The sequence below is a fragment of the Ctenopharyngodon idella genome, chromosome 10 (assembly GCF_019924925.1).
Source record: "Ctenopharyngodon idella isolate HZGC_01 chromosome 10, HZGC01, whole genome shotgun sequence".
Lineage (NCBI taxonomy): Eukaryota > Metazoa > Chordata > Actinopteri > Cypriniformes > Xenocyprididae > Ctenopharyngodon > Ctenopharyngodon idella.
In genome coordinates, this window is record NC_067229.1 from 15339251 (window position 1) to 15357063 (window position 17813).

Below are 17813 nucleotides of genomic sequence, written 5' to 3' on the forward strand. Positions count from 1 at the left end.
GTTAAATTGTTAAAAATAGGGGCGTTGTTTTACTTTTGAACTTATTGAAAATATGCCAATTCAAGAATTTATCTCTCCCTCTCTCTGTCCGTTTAGATAAGTGTCTGTATGCATTTCCTGTTTTTTGGTTGTATAAACTAAAAGACAATACCTGAGGTGAAGATATAGAAACCTGACTTGTAGAGCGTGACTGTAGACACCAATACTGGCACGTCCGCAAAACACACACAGACAGACACACACGCACGCACACATACACGCACACACACAGACAGACACACACACAATGAGCAAGCTATTAGAAAGCAGGGAAATCAAATGTGGGGAAAGCAGGCCTGAGGCACATCCTATCTGCTTCCCTAAACTGACAGATTATAGCTGTGTGCATTGAACTTTACAGATGTAGCTTATATACCTGGACCATATGAGGTCTAATTTAACATGTTTATCCTATTTAAAGCATTATAGCGGTGTGAACTCAACTTTAACTCGTAACTCATCCTGCACGTTTGTGCTACAAACTGATGAGTGATACCTCACATCACTCTGTTTGTTAAATCAAGATGGTTTATTACTATTCTAAGTGATTAAATTACGGCTTTTGTCCTAGTGGACAATAAAACAGTGGGGGAAAAAAATATCTCATAAACTCACATTGATGAAAGGACCTGAGCCAGCCGCATAGCAACACCCCGGCAACAACCAGAACACCCTAGAATATTTGTGGCAAGATAAGAACCACTCACTTTTTTTACAGAAAATTAAAAAATTATTATTATTATTATCATAAATAAATGCATATATAAAAATACATATAAAAATATAAACAAATTAAATAGAAATAAACAATTATATTAGATATTAGAAATAATTAAAGATATTATTTATTTTTATTACATTTATTTTTATATATTTGTTTATAAGTATTTGTATAATAATAATAATAATATTTATTTATAAATATATTATATTGTTATTTTATTGTATTATTATAATGATATAATAATTCTGTATTTATAAATTCTAAACAATTATTTGTAATAATATATTTATAATAATAGCAATAAGGCTAAAATTAACCAGAGATGAGTTTGGAAATATATTTAGAAATGTAGTTTCTTGGCCTACTTTCTGTTCTTCTTTAATCTTTTCATAATTTTGTTTAATGATTTGAAGGCAAAAATGTTAACTTGTCCCAAATTACTGTTCATTTTATTTTCTAAAGTTCAAAAATGGCCCTAAAATTGAATCATAATCTTGTCATGTGAGGAATGAGGAATGGATGAAGAAAGTGTTTGTGTGACTGAATCTTTCCACTAACACAGTCACTCACATGTCATTCCTGTCCTACGCAACGAAACAACAGATTTATATCTTTCTAAATAGTGCATGATTTAATTCCCATTTAAGCATCAGGGGGGAAAGCATGGTGCCAAAATATATTTGAACACTTTAGCTTCACTAAAAATGTTTGAATGTCACTGCATTAGATAACAAAATCTGTAAACAAAAAATCCTGCTAGAGCTTTTCCCAGAAATAACTTTACTTCTCTGAGCCATTTTTGTAATTGCTTGTAATCAGCTGGTCCCAAGGTGATTTTAGGGGATGTATGAAGTCAGTTCCCCTCAAGTTCACACAGGTGTAGTTCATCACATTAGCTGTGGACATGATCCAGACCATTTCACAACCAGAAAGTGTCACAATACTCTTTGTCTTCATTTTGAACAGTATATCTATAGTTTTATCACAATAAACCAACTTTAAACAATCTTATTTTGTCACATATTTTGTTTGAAAGGTGCACTTCTTTCAAGGGGAAAAAAATGCCATGTTATGTAATGCTAGGACATTCAGACATTTTAGGTGTGGCAAAGTGTGCAAATACTTACAGGCCAATAACAACAGTAACTACAATAACTATGGATAATAAACAAATATGAAAGTAAAACATAGATCAAAACTATTTTAGTGTTTACATTGAATGACCACTAATTATGTTAATACACCACCGTTTTATTTTATCTGGATTTTGTATTTTATAATGCACAATTTCTTTATGAAATAAATGTATTTATAACAATAATAACTCAATATACGATGCACTAAGCAACTCTGCAACTGTACCATATTGCAGCCGAATGAGGGTGCAGTGCTGCTTGTATTTCTCCGGTCCACCTTAAGAGCGCTCCTGTATTTATGATTTCCTGAAGACTTTTCCAACCAATCACAAAGCGTCCAGCGTACCTGCCTAGCGTTCTAGCGCTTCTGATTGGTCGACGCTCAGAACTCGCAGCCAGCCAGTTGTCTACAAGGGCTGTTTTGAGCCACTAGAGAATGACAGGTCGAAAAAAACAAAAAAAGGAAGAAGGAAAATTTGTTCAGCTCACGCCATTGCCATTCGCCGTTGAGGATGAAAACTTTCGGAAACTTTTCGCCTTCATTTTAACCTGCTATTTGTATAAAGAACTGCGGCTGACAAGAATTATATCTGGACTGGAAATATTCGCCTCTTGTTTGTGTACATGTGAGAGGATTATACCTGAATAACTCACACTTTCATCGACATTTAAAGGAAACTGAGGGGATTTTACATGCTAGTCATATTTTAAACACTTCTCAGAGACACCAAACAGCCATGTCGGGGGGTATCGGTATATATGCGGCCAAGAAACGGAAGAAGCCCGTTCAGAAAATGTAAGTTTTTGTGGGGATTTTCATGTTCAAGTTCAAAGCGCGCTCGCGTCTCGTGCATCAAGGTTATTGATACAATGTAACAAGTATTCGAACTATGTTCAACTCATTTGGCTATGTAATAGGCCATTTCACTGTAACATTTTGACAATAGAATCCATTCAGCAATACAGTTGAACAAGTTAATTATATATGCATATGATATCTTAAAAACTTACAATTGGAATTGCTTGCATTTCATATAGAAAAGGCTATATATATATATATATATATATATATATACACATATATATAATATGTGTGTGTGTGTGTGTGTGTGTGTGTGTGTGTTTTGATCTGCAAAGTGACATTTTTCATCTCTTTCAAACTTTTTAATGAATCCCAGGATAGTTTCATTTACTGTAATAATAATAAATAAAAATTAAAAATACAATTGAAACCTTAAATTTCTGCTTAGTAAAATTAGTTTGTTGTCAAAGTCACAACTAGTTCGTTTACTGCCACTGTGAATTGAATTGAAGACACCTGAGTCATATAATTGAGTAGAAATGACAATTATTGCGAAATGTTTTGATGGCTGGACACGAAGTTGTATAATGATGAAAACATTGCGTCTTTCATCTCAAACAAAAGAAAGTCTGAATTTGACCCAGTTCTATGTGTGTCGGGACTCGGGACACCTTAAGATTCGGGCTTGGTGTCTATAGTTCTGGGTCTGGCATGGAAATAGTACTCTTGTATTAATCATAATCAAGTTGAGAGTTGGCGGCGCTCTCACGCGATGCTTACACGAGGGAGGGGTGAGCCGGGGGGAGTATGTTATTGTAATCTGATATAGTCTTTTTTCACATCATGAGAACACAGGTTTTTTTTTTTTTACTTTTTGCTTTTTCTTCGGTCGCTCCCCCTCCTCAAATTAACATATTTTTAAGTCACGCAAACTCTTACGCAACTGTGGTGGAACTGGCTGAAAATCCAAAGCACGCCTTTGAGTTGTTGTAGGAGCTTGCAGATGTTTTATTTTCATTATTTGGCAGATAATTTGATCGGACAAAAATGGAATTGTCTTAGTAACTTTATGGGATCAGGAATATGCTTAATGCATCTGATTTAGTTCTGTGCGTAACTTCTGTTGCACTGAAATTTGGGTATAAGACTATTTGTAATCTATAACTTTCCTTTTCTTTATCTAGAGCTTTCTCATTTTACATTTACAGTGTTCATGTTAAATATATTGCATGCAAAATGCAAATATAATGGATTACAATGGTAGGGTTTCTAACACAATGTGTTTACAAGCAGATCCACAAAAGAGTTTAATATTAAGTACACTGTAAAAGCAGTTTATCAGACATATTATTAAATATTGGTTGTAACCAACGTGGTTTTTTTAATGGCAAATGACATTATTTAGACAGAAAGGTGGCCACTGGCTGATATAAGGTTAAAATACAATTAGAAGTAGATCGATAATTGGTTTTGAGCTAAAAAAAAAAAAAAACAAACAAACAAAAAAAACTTTTAGATTAATTTGTTCTTCGGGGGTACAAAAAGCATGTTTTCATTTTAAGTAAGCAGTTACTTTAAGTAAAGCATTTTGTACATTTGTATTTTAATTTATATCTCAGAAGAACTGGTAATATTTTTGTTATTTTTATTAAAATATATACAATGCATGTTACGTTTATTTTTATTATTATGTCGAAATATAACAAAATAAAACAGTTAAAAATAGTTCTGCATATCAATTTTCGAACATATAAAAATATATTCAAAACATTTCAATATTGCTCTAAAAAAAATGACAAAATTGGTCAATATAGTCACATATATTCAATTTATTAATCACGGAGATGTACACATAATTGCTTAAATGTAAATGAGCCTTTATTTTACAAAATGTTTACATAAAATTCACAAAAAAAATGCTGTGTGAACTATTCTCATTCCTCCAATTTGACCAGTTGACTCAAAACAATCTTATTACAGTTGGTTACGCTAACGAAAGTAAGTGTCAGATCAGGTCAGAGAGGCTCTTTAAGGTAACAACTGTACATTTTTACAGTATACTCAAGTTATTCTGTTACATGAACACTAATGTAAGGTGTGACTGTTTATTTAGTCAGTTTAAATGCATCTTACTGATTTATATCACTTAAGTTGATGGATAGGAGGGATTTGTGTGAGAATTTATACTTGTTGATGTGCACCCAATGTATTTGGCCTGCAATTTAACACACTCATTAGAACGCAGTGGCACAGAGCCCCATACCTGTTGACAGCACCGTCAAGCCCACCCACCAGGTTACGTGTTATTGCCCGTCTTTGGCGCAGGGGATGGATGACCTTTGCACGGTATGTCCACACTTTAGAATAGCTACTTACTGGAGCTCGAACTGCAGTGTGTGTTTTAGCATGCTGAAAGATGTTAAAACGTGCCAGTAGGGTGGCGAGGCGCTGGAGCGACCAAGACTGCATCTGACACAAAGAAGGTATTGAGAGGGAGTGTAACCAGACTCCTAGCTTCACACCGCCTTTGCTGGAAGTTGGAATGTTGTAGAACAGTAGAACCTCTCTCTCTTTCTCTCCCCCTAAAGAACCTTGTCAAGATTTCCTCACTTCTAATCTATGCAAAAATAAAAACATAGGCGCAAGTACTGAACCGGCTAACCTCACCCTTCTGTTGAAAACTTGCATTTGGAACTTCAGCTAGAAGTTTTCAGCACCTCACGGCAGGTTGAGAAAGTCAGCATGACATTGAAATTGTTAGAAAAAGTTATGCAGCCTTGCTGAATAAAATTGATTTCTTAAAAGAAAAATCTGCCAGGCCCCAAAGTTTTGAATCGTAGTGTACAAATATTTCTTACTAACTGTTGGCCTAAGTTTGTTTTTGTTTTTTGTTTTTGTTTTTTTTGTTTTTTAAACTAAGTCTAAACCAGCTAACCTCACCCTACTTCTGTAGTTGCCTTCATCTGGAAGTTCTCAGCATATCATGGTGGAATGAGAAATTCAGCATTGCATTGAAATTGTAAAAAAAAAAAATGCAGCAAGTACCGGCATCTAACAGCTTTGAAGTTCCTTCAAAATGCAAGGTGATTTGACCTGGTTTTTGTGTTAATAAGCAACCTGAATCCATGCTCTTAAAAATAAAGGTTCTTTATTGGCATTCTTTGTCCATATAATGAAAGTCAATCATTGCGTGGCAATAAATACTGAGATGATTCTGAAATACATCTTTTGTGTTCAATAGAAAAAAGTAATTTGAGTGAGTAAATGGTGACAGAATGTTCATTTTTTGTTGTTGTTGTTGAATTATCCCATTTAAGGTAAGTTTTAATTGCCCAAATAGTTTGATTTATTGGCTTGAGCACAAGCAGTTTCAAAAAACTCTGGAGTCATTAGGGTCAGCTGTCATTCAAATTGTTCACAAACTAGCTAGATCATCATTTAAAAACAGATTTCTGTAAATAAAGATCAGCTGGTTTGTTTATTGCTCACATGATGGTCCCGCCTCCAGCTGTGATGTAAGGCAGTTTGCACCCTGACAAAGCGCCTTAGAAAAAGCATGTTTTTGGCGTTGTGCATTGAGATGAGGTGGGTATTTCTGTCTCAGGAGCTCAGGTACATTGATACTGGGCTTTGATGTGTGCTGAAAGAAATTTGGGTCAGCACCAGTGCAGAAAGTCCCTCCCTCAGACTAGAGTTTCAGCCTGTCCGTCACTTCAAATACCCACAAGTCTTGTCTCGAGGAAGGTATGAGGAAAGCAGACACTCGATGCTGATCTATGTCCGCTTGGTCAGATAAAGTGTGACAGAACTTGAATTTGTACCCATTGACCTTAGGGCTAGATGATATAGACAAGAATATTTTAAAGTCTTTTCTTAACTGTAATTGTATTTCTGAAATTTTGGTTTTAAATCTGCGCATAGCACAGAATCTGCTCTTTTGAGAGTGTTAAATAATATTTTATTAGCTACTGTCACTGGTGACCTATTTGTTTTAAATTTATCTGCAGTGTTTGATACTGTTAACCACTCTACACTGATATCTAGATTAGAGTCATAAGTATGGTTAAATGGCACAGTCCTTTCACCCAAAAATTTGCTGTTAATTTACTCAACCTCAGGCCATCCAAGATGTAGGTGACTTTTGTTTTTAATTCAGTAGAACAGTAAAGAAGATTTTTAGCTGAAACCGTGGGCCTTGGTGACTCATATAATGGAAGTCAATGAGATTCAAAAAAACATATATACAGGCAAAACAAAATTAATGCGGCTCCTGATGATACATTGAGGTCTTAAGAAGCGGAGCAATCGGTCTGTGTAACAGACTGAACAATTTTATCTATAATCCACAGCCTTGGCAACAGTCCTGAGCGCATTCACAACAGTCTGGAGCGTGAGCTTTTTATTGTGGATTCCTGTTCAGTACTCTGTCCATTTAAAAAAAAAAAAAAAGTCTCTGATGTCCCCAGTGTGTGTATGTTAAATTTGAGCTCAAAATACCCCAGAGATAATTTTAAATTTTTATAACATGTTAAAATTGCCACTTTTTGGGGTTGAACAAAAACGCGCTGTTTTAGTGTGTGTCCCTTTAAATTCAAGTGAGCTGCTGCTCCTGGCCTAAGAGGGCGGAGCTTCAAGAGCTGATGATCCGAGCTCCGGTGACAGAACAATCTCACGCACTAATAATGTCAGAAACTTTCCGTAGTGGTGTTCAGTTTGAACCGGAGTCTGAAAATGATGCCTACAGAGCCAGAGAATATATGCTGCATGGAGATAGAACGGGTATAGTTCAGTTTAACTGTGGTTATAACTCATGTTGTCATCTTGGTTTTATCCACTATTAGTACAAGCCTGTTGTAGCACACCCCAGAATTTGTAATTTGTACACACCATTTGTAAAGGTTTTTTGTTTGTTTTTTGGGGTAGGGGGGGGGGCAAGATACAGATACAGCAAGTAAACAGAAATGGCGAACTCTATGCTTCTCACTCAGGGTGGAGGTATCTATGCTAACAGAGCAGATCGTCACCAGTCATGGGTGGGGTTTCCCTACTCTTACGTAGGAGTAGGGGGAAATATAAAACGGCGTGTTCTGAGAGATTGAAAATGATAAATAAAGATTATTAAAAAAAAAAAATTGGGTGGATTTTTACCATTATAGGCTGGTTGTTTACACACAATATGGACACATATCTGTGTTCAAACACCTTCTCTCTCTCTCTCTCTCTCTATATATATATATATATATATATATATATATAATTCATTTAGTTCTGTTTTTTTCCCACAACTTGAGTTTTTTACCCAAACCAGATGTGGTTGAGCTTCAGCTGAGGTTATCGAGTGGAAAACAACCTCCGTTGGCTGAATTCACTCTTTTCTTGCAGATCTCAAATCTGTTTTCATGCTAAGGGACTTTGGGAAGGGGACGGGCATAAGATTGTGTTAAAAACACTACCATTAAAAGTTTGGACACATGACTGAATTTGTTTTTTATGATCTTTGAAACCTGATTTATGAACGTAATTTATTATAATTATTATTATTATTATTTAGTCTTTTTTATTTAGTTGGTTGAGATCATTTTTTAGGATTTTTTTTGGTTTCTACATAATTCACATACTAAATTTGTGGTATTTACTATTCTGATATGTGGAAAATACATTAATAGTCCTGATAAAGAACGAGAAGTTGGTCCAAACTTTTGACTAGTATATCAACACACAACTGACTAGCAACAAGGACATGGAAAAAGGAGACAGAGATTTGCTGGAATGTAACATGGGATTTGTAGTAAATTTTTTCTCAAGATAGATTGCCAAATGTCTTCAGATTGTTCCTTCATGGTGTCCTCAGTAAACCTTTTGAGTGAATGCAGTGCATGCAGACAAAAAAAAAAAAAGAAAAGCTTGTTGTGCAACAATGACTGCAAACTTTCTGAAACTTTCTCTCTTTCCAGTGCTTGAGTTTTCAGGACAAGTGCCAAATTTGAAAGGAAAGAAAGGGAAAAGAAAGAATCAGTATAGGGAAGAAGCAATGGAAGAGCGAAATACACTGAGAAACGTGCATTAAAAGAAAACAAGAACAAAGAGAGGAGTCTTCAGCTGGTCCTCCGTGTATTGCAGGCAGCATGAGAAACTCTGTTGCATGTTGGGACCTGCTAGAGGAAAACAGTCATGATGTCATACCTCATGTGATTGGCCCGAAACACTTGTACATGAGAGGATAGAAAGAAGAATGAGAGATTTCAGATGTCCCATCTTGAGTGATGTCTTCGATATAAAAAGAATTCCTTGCCAACCTCAGCGACCACAGTAAATATTGGGAGGTCCAGACGATCAGAACTCCAATCACTGGATCATATGTAGTTCAGGAGGAATGTTGAAGCTCTGTTTCCCACGATAGGAGTTTCAGACTAAATAATTATGGACAATAGACCAATACAACAAAGCCACTATGTTGGTAATTGCAAACATTGTGGAGCTGAAAACAATTTTTTCAGTAGGAAGTTACGGTTAGTTGGTCTGTTGGTACTGGTAGTATAGCTATGCAAAAGAGGCTTTATGAGGCCGGCTATAAAAGATTATTTGACCATCATGATGGACCCACAAAGACCTCTATGACCTTGCTTTATTGTCACCATGTGTTTTTAATTTTGTTAAATTGTTAAAAGCAGGACTCGAATATATTTACTTGGTCTGTAGATTTTATATAGGCTTTGTAAGACAAATGTACAACTTGTTTTGTACAAAACTGTATTATTATTATTTGTTTATTTATTGTACATTTTGTCTTGTATATAAATATCAATGTTATGTCTAAATTCTGTACATATAATGTAACTCCATACAGGGCTGTTTATAGGCATATTGAGTTGGCGAGAGAGGTGACATGAATGTATTGACAATGGAATAATAATAAGACATTAGTATGAACGCTGCATGATTGGACAAGTGATGTTTTGTTCAACTAGTCTAGGGCCAATTGGCCCTGAAAAATGTCCATTTGGTGATCAAAAAAAAAAAAAAAACTAGGCACACCTAAAATATGAATAAATAGTTTTAGATAAGACCGAAGAATGAAGTTTCATTTTGAAGGCATTTGAGTAAATTTTGACAGTAAATTGTGATGCATCTAGCTCAGAGATCACTGATAAAGGCCGTTCAAAAGAACAGAATCTCCTGAGAAATGAAATAGTAGGTGAATCAATGCGGCACCAACAATAATGAGCCAATCCATGACATTCTAGAGAGCTGGAGCGCAGGGCTGAAGGGGAAGGAAGGGGCTGAACGTGCTCTTTTGTCCCCACAGGCTCTTTTTTTCAGAGGTTAGTTTTACTTTCTTTCTGGGAAAACATAATTAGGGTCCGGCTCGGATGGCTAGAGTTACCGCTCCTAGTCTTCTGGCCTGGCAGGCAATGAAAAGGCTGTATGAGGTTGAGTTACAGACATAGTTTTGATGGCCATGATTCCAGTAAGAGTCTTCAAGTTTAGATAATGGGTTTTATAACAGAGGATATACAGTTGATTTAGTACGGAATCAGTAAAACTGTTTTTACATTTCTGATTTGGCATTTAAATGTCTGATGTTTACATGTACAGCATTAAAATCAGCTCCTAAGTTTTTTTTTCTCCCAAAACATTCAAAAAGAGCCAATGTCAGTAAGACATTGTTCAGGTACTGAAATAATGCAAAAAGACTGGCGTCTTTGTTTTAGTTTAGTTTGTTTTAGTTTACAACTAAAAACATATGATAAGCCAGTTCTGAATTGTTTTTATTCTTTGTGTATTTGTGACACTCATTCTTTGTAGCCTTTCGTCTTCCTGAAGTCTGCCTTTTGGACATTTTCCAAACATTAAGGTCACCTGCATTCCTTAAGATATGTAAACAACTAGATGCCACAAGACTTGTAAGAATAATGGCTGTCTAATGTAGCATCACATCACAACTTAACCCAAATTTTTTCCTCTTCCTCCAGACCCAAACCACCACCACCTGATGGTGTCAAATCCAACCCCTCCAAGCGGCACAGAGACCGGCTAAACAGCGAATTGGATAAGCTGACTAACCTTCTACCCTTCTCAGAAGATGTCCGTGCACGGCTGGACAAACTGTCAGTGCTTCGACTCAGTGTTGGATACCTGAAAGTGAAGAGCTTCTTCAATGGTTAGATCACAAATTATTCTTATTTTTGGCAGTCTTAAATCTTGATATGCGTTTGTTTCAGTTCATCTCTGTAAAAACTTTTGCTTTTTTGTGAAATACAAAATTTCCCAGTTTCCCTTTTCAGCCTATTTCGTCTTCATATTTTATCTATGGCTATCAACCGATTAAATTTTTTTTTTTTTTTATCTAATTAATTACACAATGTGGTGATTAATTAATCGCACATCAAATTTGGCTGAGAAATGATTTCCAAAAGATAATTTAAAGTCATTATTGTGTAAAGCATCAAATAGACATTACAAAAAGTAGCTTCGATATGAAACATTTTATTTGATTCAACATCTGATTCGTCATTTATTCATTCAATTCATTCAAATGGCTGATTCTTTCAGGAGTGAAGTGGCTCTCTTTATGAATGGTCCATTGAATCATTAAGCTTGTTGGACTTGAAGCGGCGCTGCACAGACTGATCGATGTATGACATCAAAGTACCGCGAGAGTAATTAGAGAGCAGATGGCTCCGTATGCTTTTGAATTGCTCTCGCATTACACCGATCAGTCTGTGCAGCACCGCTTTAAGCCTAGTGGTTCACCCGAATCGTTCAAAACGCGGATTCAGAAATGAAATGCCGCTTTGTGTTGCTCGGAGACAAACAGTTCTGCTTTGTCTTTATATTTTCGTCGGCAAAACTAAGCAAAACAGACAATATTGTGTCTAAAATAACACAATATACCTATTAATTTATTTATTGAACTATTGTATAAAATCAGTATCTCATTTGCACTCGTGTGATATTGCACTCGTCGCTCATGTGACAGCCCTAATTTTAACATATTGTTGGGCCTGTGTTGTTTATGGTAAAATTAACACATTGCATTGCACTTTGAGGATGTTTTTGTGATAAGCAAAACTGTGTTAAGTCTACTTGATATAAAATCTGGGCCCTGAAGCAAAACCACTTAAGAACCACTGACATAAAGTACAGTAATGAGAAGACAGGAAATGATGAAGAAGGGGGAACAGGATCAGGAGATGTCACAAGTTGGACTGAAACATGTGCTGTGGCGCTGCTCAGTGAGTCAGAATATGTGCACTCGGAGTAAGCTTCCACTCAGATAAACAGTCACTGATTAATCATTGCTTTTAAGTGAATTTGAGTTATATTAATTTATTTGATATTGATTTATAAGTTCACTGTCACAATCGTTGAGGTCCTTTCTACCAGATTAAATGCAGAGGAAGTGGCTACTGTTGCACTGCCACATATCAACCTTGATTACATGATTGATGTTTTTCAGGCCAAATGTGTGAAAAATGCTTTTTAGAATTATCATTCAGTCTCAGTCTTAATGGTATTTTACCTTTATTAATTTATGTAGCATCTTCAGTAAAATTCTAATGAATACTAATGAAATTTGTATATAGTTTACTGGAAGGTCCATGTCACATGGATGATGTACTAGAAACTTGTGACATCAGCTGACATGTTTATTATCTCTGTGAAAACTCAAAAGGAACTGAAAGATCACATGCTAGTCTGGTTTGGGGTCCTTAACTTACTTACTTGACATCATAAATTAGGCCTGGTTTTTCTTTCATTTCACTTTTTTTTTTCTGGCTTTGTAAATAATCTGCATAGACCTTTGTGAGTTTCTGAGGGCTTCAGATCTTCAGCCAAAAAATGCTTGTTTGTTTGCATATCTTTAGAAAAGGTTCACAAAAACATCTCAGCATGACCTTGCAAGGAGTGACGTAGGATCTTCTCATGGAATTAATCAAGTTTCTAAGAATAATATAGAGGGGAAACCTCTCCACAGAAGATTAAATCAGTAGTTCCCACAACAAGACCATCCATAATGTCTGTCTTAAAAGACATTGGAGTTTATTTTCCATAGAAATTTATATTTAGTATTGTTGAGTTTGTCGTTGACTGATTTATTCTGAATTGTAGTCTGGGTTGTAAAGTGGTATTGAAGGTAGACAGTGTATACCGGCTTAATGGGTTAATGAGTCTTATTTGACTTATTTGACTTAGTTATGCTTGTTTTTCAAGTCTAAAAATCCTAAAAATCCTTAAAACAAGATCAGTTATTTTTTTCAGTGATTCTTAGACATTTGAAATGAAAAATAAGGCAGAAATACTAGTCGAGGATAGGATATTTTGCAGTGGACACAAAGCTATTTTGTATTTTGTAGATGTAGTCAGTTCTGGTGAGATGTAGATGGTAAGACGTCATAATTTTTTTGGTAACAGTTGTGGCATTTGAATTTGACGGGCTTATCCATGTCATAAATAGCTATTGCATTGTCTTCTGTAAACACGTACACGGGAAGAAAATAGGCCAGAGGACGTGTTGCCATCCTCTGCTATCATATCTAGATGATTATAAAATGACAAGACAGGCCTTACCCTCATGAACTTCGCCCATGTGTCTTTCACAACACGTTTTTAACACACAATATGGATGTAGTATTAGATTTTGCTAACATAACCATTGATGGTGGCTATAGGTTTTTTTCTTGTGAAAATTATTACAGCAAACATGTACATTGTTTAAGAAGACTTGTTCACATTGACCTTTCTTGTACCCAGTCTCAGGTCAGAATTCTTTATCTTAGACTCTGTTATCTTGTTTTTTGAACATGATAGTGGCAGCAAGCATGTGTCTTTTCTTGAACTCTTTGCTGAGTAAGCGTGGCAGCTATGAAGTGCATGCAGAGAATTCCATTGTGAAAAGACAAAGGGCCTTATGGGAAATATTTTGGGAGTCATCTTGGCACCATCAGAGGTCAAGGAAGACAAACAGACAAGGTGTTTGGCATGAAGAGTGCTGAATCAGACAACATGGAGTTCCTGGCAACATCCTGGACTCCCTACCATGTTCTGTCATGCTGAGCCCATCCGAACAAACGTGTAAACAGACAGTTGGCAGGGGACTTGCCCAGTCTGGATGGGCATTTGAGAGACTCATTAATAACCCAGTTTAGAGAATGGTGTTTTTGCAGGACAGAAGGTCTTACCCAGTGTCATCTCAAAGGTCTCTGACCTGTCATCATTTCACTGCCAGACTCGAACTTCCTTTTCCTTTGAAGAACCGGCTGTGCATTGTGTGCAAATTCATTAAGTCTTTTCCTTCTTCTCCACCGCCCTTTTACATTTTTCATTTGAAATCGGCCCTCCAAACAAACAGACCACCTTAAGGCTTGACAGAGCCCCAAATGTGCCAGCCTTCTGCCCCCAGCCAAGCTTCCTTTTATTGTTCTACTAAAATAGCAGCAATTAGAAACAGGCATTTAGGGGAGAGTAGTAGAGCGAGTGAGAATGAGACGGTGCAGGAAAAGAGAGCTAAGCATAAAGCAGACAGTCCACAAGAAGAGAGGTTATTTTTGACCTGCCCACAAGATTCACAGCTGCGCAGAGCACTTGTCGCTCTTAAAAGACTGGAGACTAAAAGGGTCAAATAAAATGTGTCTCTATGCATTTGCTTGTGTGCAATGTCCCTAGTAACTGCAAGTGTGAAGCAGAGAAATGAGGCCCTACACCTAGATGGTGTCTGTTGTTTCTGCAGTATATGCAGCATAAGTAAACTGCGACAGACAGGAAACACAAGGCATTGCAGTACAAGAAGTCATCTCACAGGTTCTTTGAGAAAGCGATCAAAAAAGAAGAGCAACAAATTGGGAGCGTCTGGCAGACATATCCAAACAGAGGTGCTAGACAAGTGCCTTATTTCCTTCATTGCCCCCATCCGATCTGTCTTTCCGGCATTGCTTTGTTGTTTTCAACCGCTTATCTGCGTTGTGATGTCCAGTTTTCTCTGCCGCTTTGTCAAAAGAATTTACATTTGACTAGGGACTGGTTCATTTACTTCACTATCCATAAATAAGTACTGTAATATCAGGAAGTAACATCTTGGGAACTCTCGAGCATTTTGATTCAGTACAGTGGAGCTTGAAGTGGCCCAGTCCAAGCTATTTTCAGTCCCTCTGCAACAGTATTAATTGGATCATGGCTACAAGTACAGTAACTCTTTTATCAGCTTGTCTATTTTCATCACTAGCTGTGAAATGCAGAGAGAGGCGTGCCCAGGGCTACGGATTCCTCCATGTCTGGCTTCTAGCAGGTCAGACACCGCCTTTGCAGAGAATGGATCCTCTGTTGGTGTCCTCCCATCATCTGAAACCATAGAGACAGAGGGAGACGGAAGGATCCAGAAGTTTGCACTGAGAAAAACCACAAGATTTGATCCCACGGTGAGATGCACAAATGGGACATTGTGTGAACTGCGTTCCCAGCATGCACTGGGGCCAGGGCATCGTTGTGTATTGATGAGGGTCGGGTCTGGAGGAGTCGCTACATAGAATGGTCCTTGTCTGAAGTGTAATGTGGTGTGTCATTGGTCTAGCTAGGATTTGACCTTAGGAATGAATCGGTTGGCTTCAAAACTACTTTTGCGGCGCCCAGAGTATGATGGAAAGAGAGACAGACAAAGATTCCTGGAAAGAAAGGTTCATTGTTCTTCATTTTCTCCTTGCTTTTCATCTTTGCCCTTTCAATTTTTAAACAAGTTTTTATGCCTCTACCCTAGAGTTGTCATGGTACCAAAATTTCAGTAGTCTGTACCAGAACCAGTAAAATTGAGTTTCTCTGTACCAATATCGGTACCAGAACAAAAACTGTAGAATTAAGTACTTTAAAAAATGTTGTCCTGTTTTATCTTGTCTGTTGGTTATCACTGTTTCAGATTCAGTCGTGCATTCAAATACAGTTGTCAATCCAGAAACTTAGCAGCATGAAAAACTAAACTTCTATTCAGATTGTGAATGGGTCATAAACAGAAAGCAAGAGAAGACCCCTCCCTTTATAATCACTAAGGGGCCGTTCACACAGAACATGTTTTTCTATTCCAATGCACTACTTTTCCATTGTTTTTCTATGTAAATGTGCTAGACGGACATGTATGACCGTTTTACGTTCGCGTCTCGCATCTTTTGCGCGCCTCGGACATGAGCGCCGCGTTTTTAAGACGTGTGTCAAGTTAAAAGAATTTCAACTTTTACACGCAGCACCGCTCATCAATGTCAGTTCCAAAACAGTGGACCAATCAGAAGAACTCGGAGGCGGGGCAAGAGTTGCTAGCTTCTGTTTACAGTAGCAAGTTGGCGTTTTTCATCAACAAATAAAACATTATTGCCGTTATTGCATCATGTCTCAAAAGCGTGTCTCGAGACCCTCGCTTTGTGCGTTGCGCTTTTTTAAAAACCATTCCTGAGCGATGAGTCTCGCATTTTTAGACGCAAAGACGCATTCTTTGTGAACGAGCCCTAAGGCAGGTAGTCTCTAAAGTGCAAGCTCACTGATTTCTGCACTCTTGTGAAGACTCCTGTTATAATAAAAAAGCTGTCTTAATTCTACAGTGAATCTCTTATTGACATTATATCTACACTTTGTTGGTTATAATGAAAGGATTTGCCAGCGTGTGGCGTGTGTTGAACAAAACAAAACCTGTGTGTTTCAGTCATTAATCAGGTACCAGATATACCCTGTATACCTGTACTGCAGAAATGTTAGTACTGTCAACTTTTTTTTTTTTTTTTTAGTAACGACTGGTACCGGTAGTGCCATTACATTTGACAACACTACTCTACCTTGTTCAAAACGTTTAGCCTCACCCTCATTCTTGCTGCAAATTTTGTCGCGGTCTCTCTCAATCTGTTTTTCTGAACTTCATTTTCTGTGTCTTATCTAAGTAGAGATCGCCATGTTCCTGACGGTAAATAGATGGTAGGGTGAGGGTGGTAGGGCTGAGGGAGGGAAGGGTTAGCGCTCCAAGCCCTGAGGCATTCCGGCACGCTATGGGGGCTCTGCAGGTAGTGGAGACCTCAGACCACTTGGGGTCTCTCTTATTAAATCTGCCTTTAAAAAAGCGGGAACTCACCTCTCTTTTATCTTTTTATTTGTCTTGAGTGTGAAAATAAGTGAGCAAGGTCACAAGTGTTGCATCTTCTAGAAAAGTTGTATTATTTAGTATAACATGATGTCAGGTCACTCTGTTCCTCAGTGTTCCTCAACTTAATCTTTCTTTTGTGTTCTGATTGGCCAATTAAGGGCTTTCTGGGACAGGAAGGTGCATACTTTTAGCAATGTTTGGACAGTTTTTGGTCTCGAACTTTAACACTTAACAGTCTTTTGATTGCTCATGCTGGTTAGTCTTTAAACTTGCAAGAGAAAAGCTGGTCCTAGTGTAAAACTTCTCTTCAGAGAGATGCCCCTTTTTATCAGACAAACATTGAGAAATAGTTTATTTTCAATTGTAAGGTATAGATTGAGGTCAGATTGTCGTTGCAGTGAAAATATGTTGTGCTAACCTTTTGTTTTTTAACCTTCAACTGCTGAGTAGGTTTCTTGTGTTTTGCTTAAGGAATGTAAGGGGTTGTCAAAACTTTGGTTTCTGTTTTCCTTCTTTCCTTGTATATGACAGACGGAATGCCTGAACAGCCAAGAAAATGGAACAAAAATTCTTATCTGTTTTTTCTAAACCTCAGTATTCCTGAGGCCTGTCAACTCTAGCTGGACCTCCAGTGCTAACCCCTGATTTAATTTTTTTTAAAGGGATAGTTCACCCTAAAATGAAAATTCTGTCATTAATTACTCACCCTCATGTCTTTCCAAACCCGTAAGACTTTCGTTCATCTTAAGAAGACAAATTGAAATCTTTTTGATGAAATCATATGAATTGAGTGTTTTAGTCCAAATTTTCTGAAGAGACACAAACGCTTTATACGATGAACAGATTTAATTTAGGCTTTTATTCACATATAAACATTCATTAACTCACACATCAGTTGTAGTAAACGGAAGCTCAAGCATGTTTGCTTGACGCATGCGAGAACCAATGAGGTTCATTCTCGTGCAAGAGGTTTGTTTTCGCACGTCAAGCAGGTTCGGT

General features: G+C 37.1%; 1 protein-coding gene across 1 annotated transcript in view; it reads left to right on the forward strand.

Moving 5' to 3' along the window:
• Nucleotides 1-2346: 2346 nt before the first annotated feature.
• Nucleotides 2347-17813, forward strand: part of ahr2 (aryl hydrocarbon receptor 2) — a 65333-nt gene continuing 49866 nt past the window's right edge. Inside the window, exons 1-2 of the mRNA XM_051907781.1 lie at nt 2347-2695; nt 10675-10862. Of these exons, the coding sequence (XP_051763741.1) occupies nt 2637-2695; nt 10675-10862 (247 nt within the window). The 5' untranslated portion in view covers nt 2347-2636. The remainder of the gene's footprint in view (nt 2696-10674; nt 10863-17813) is intronic.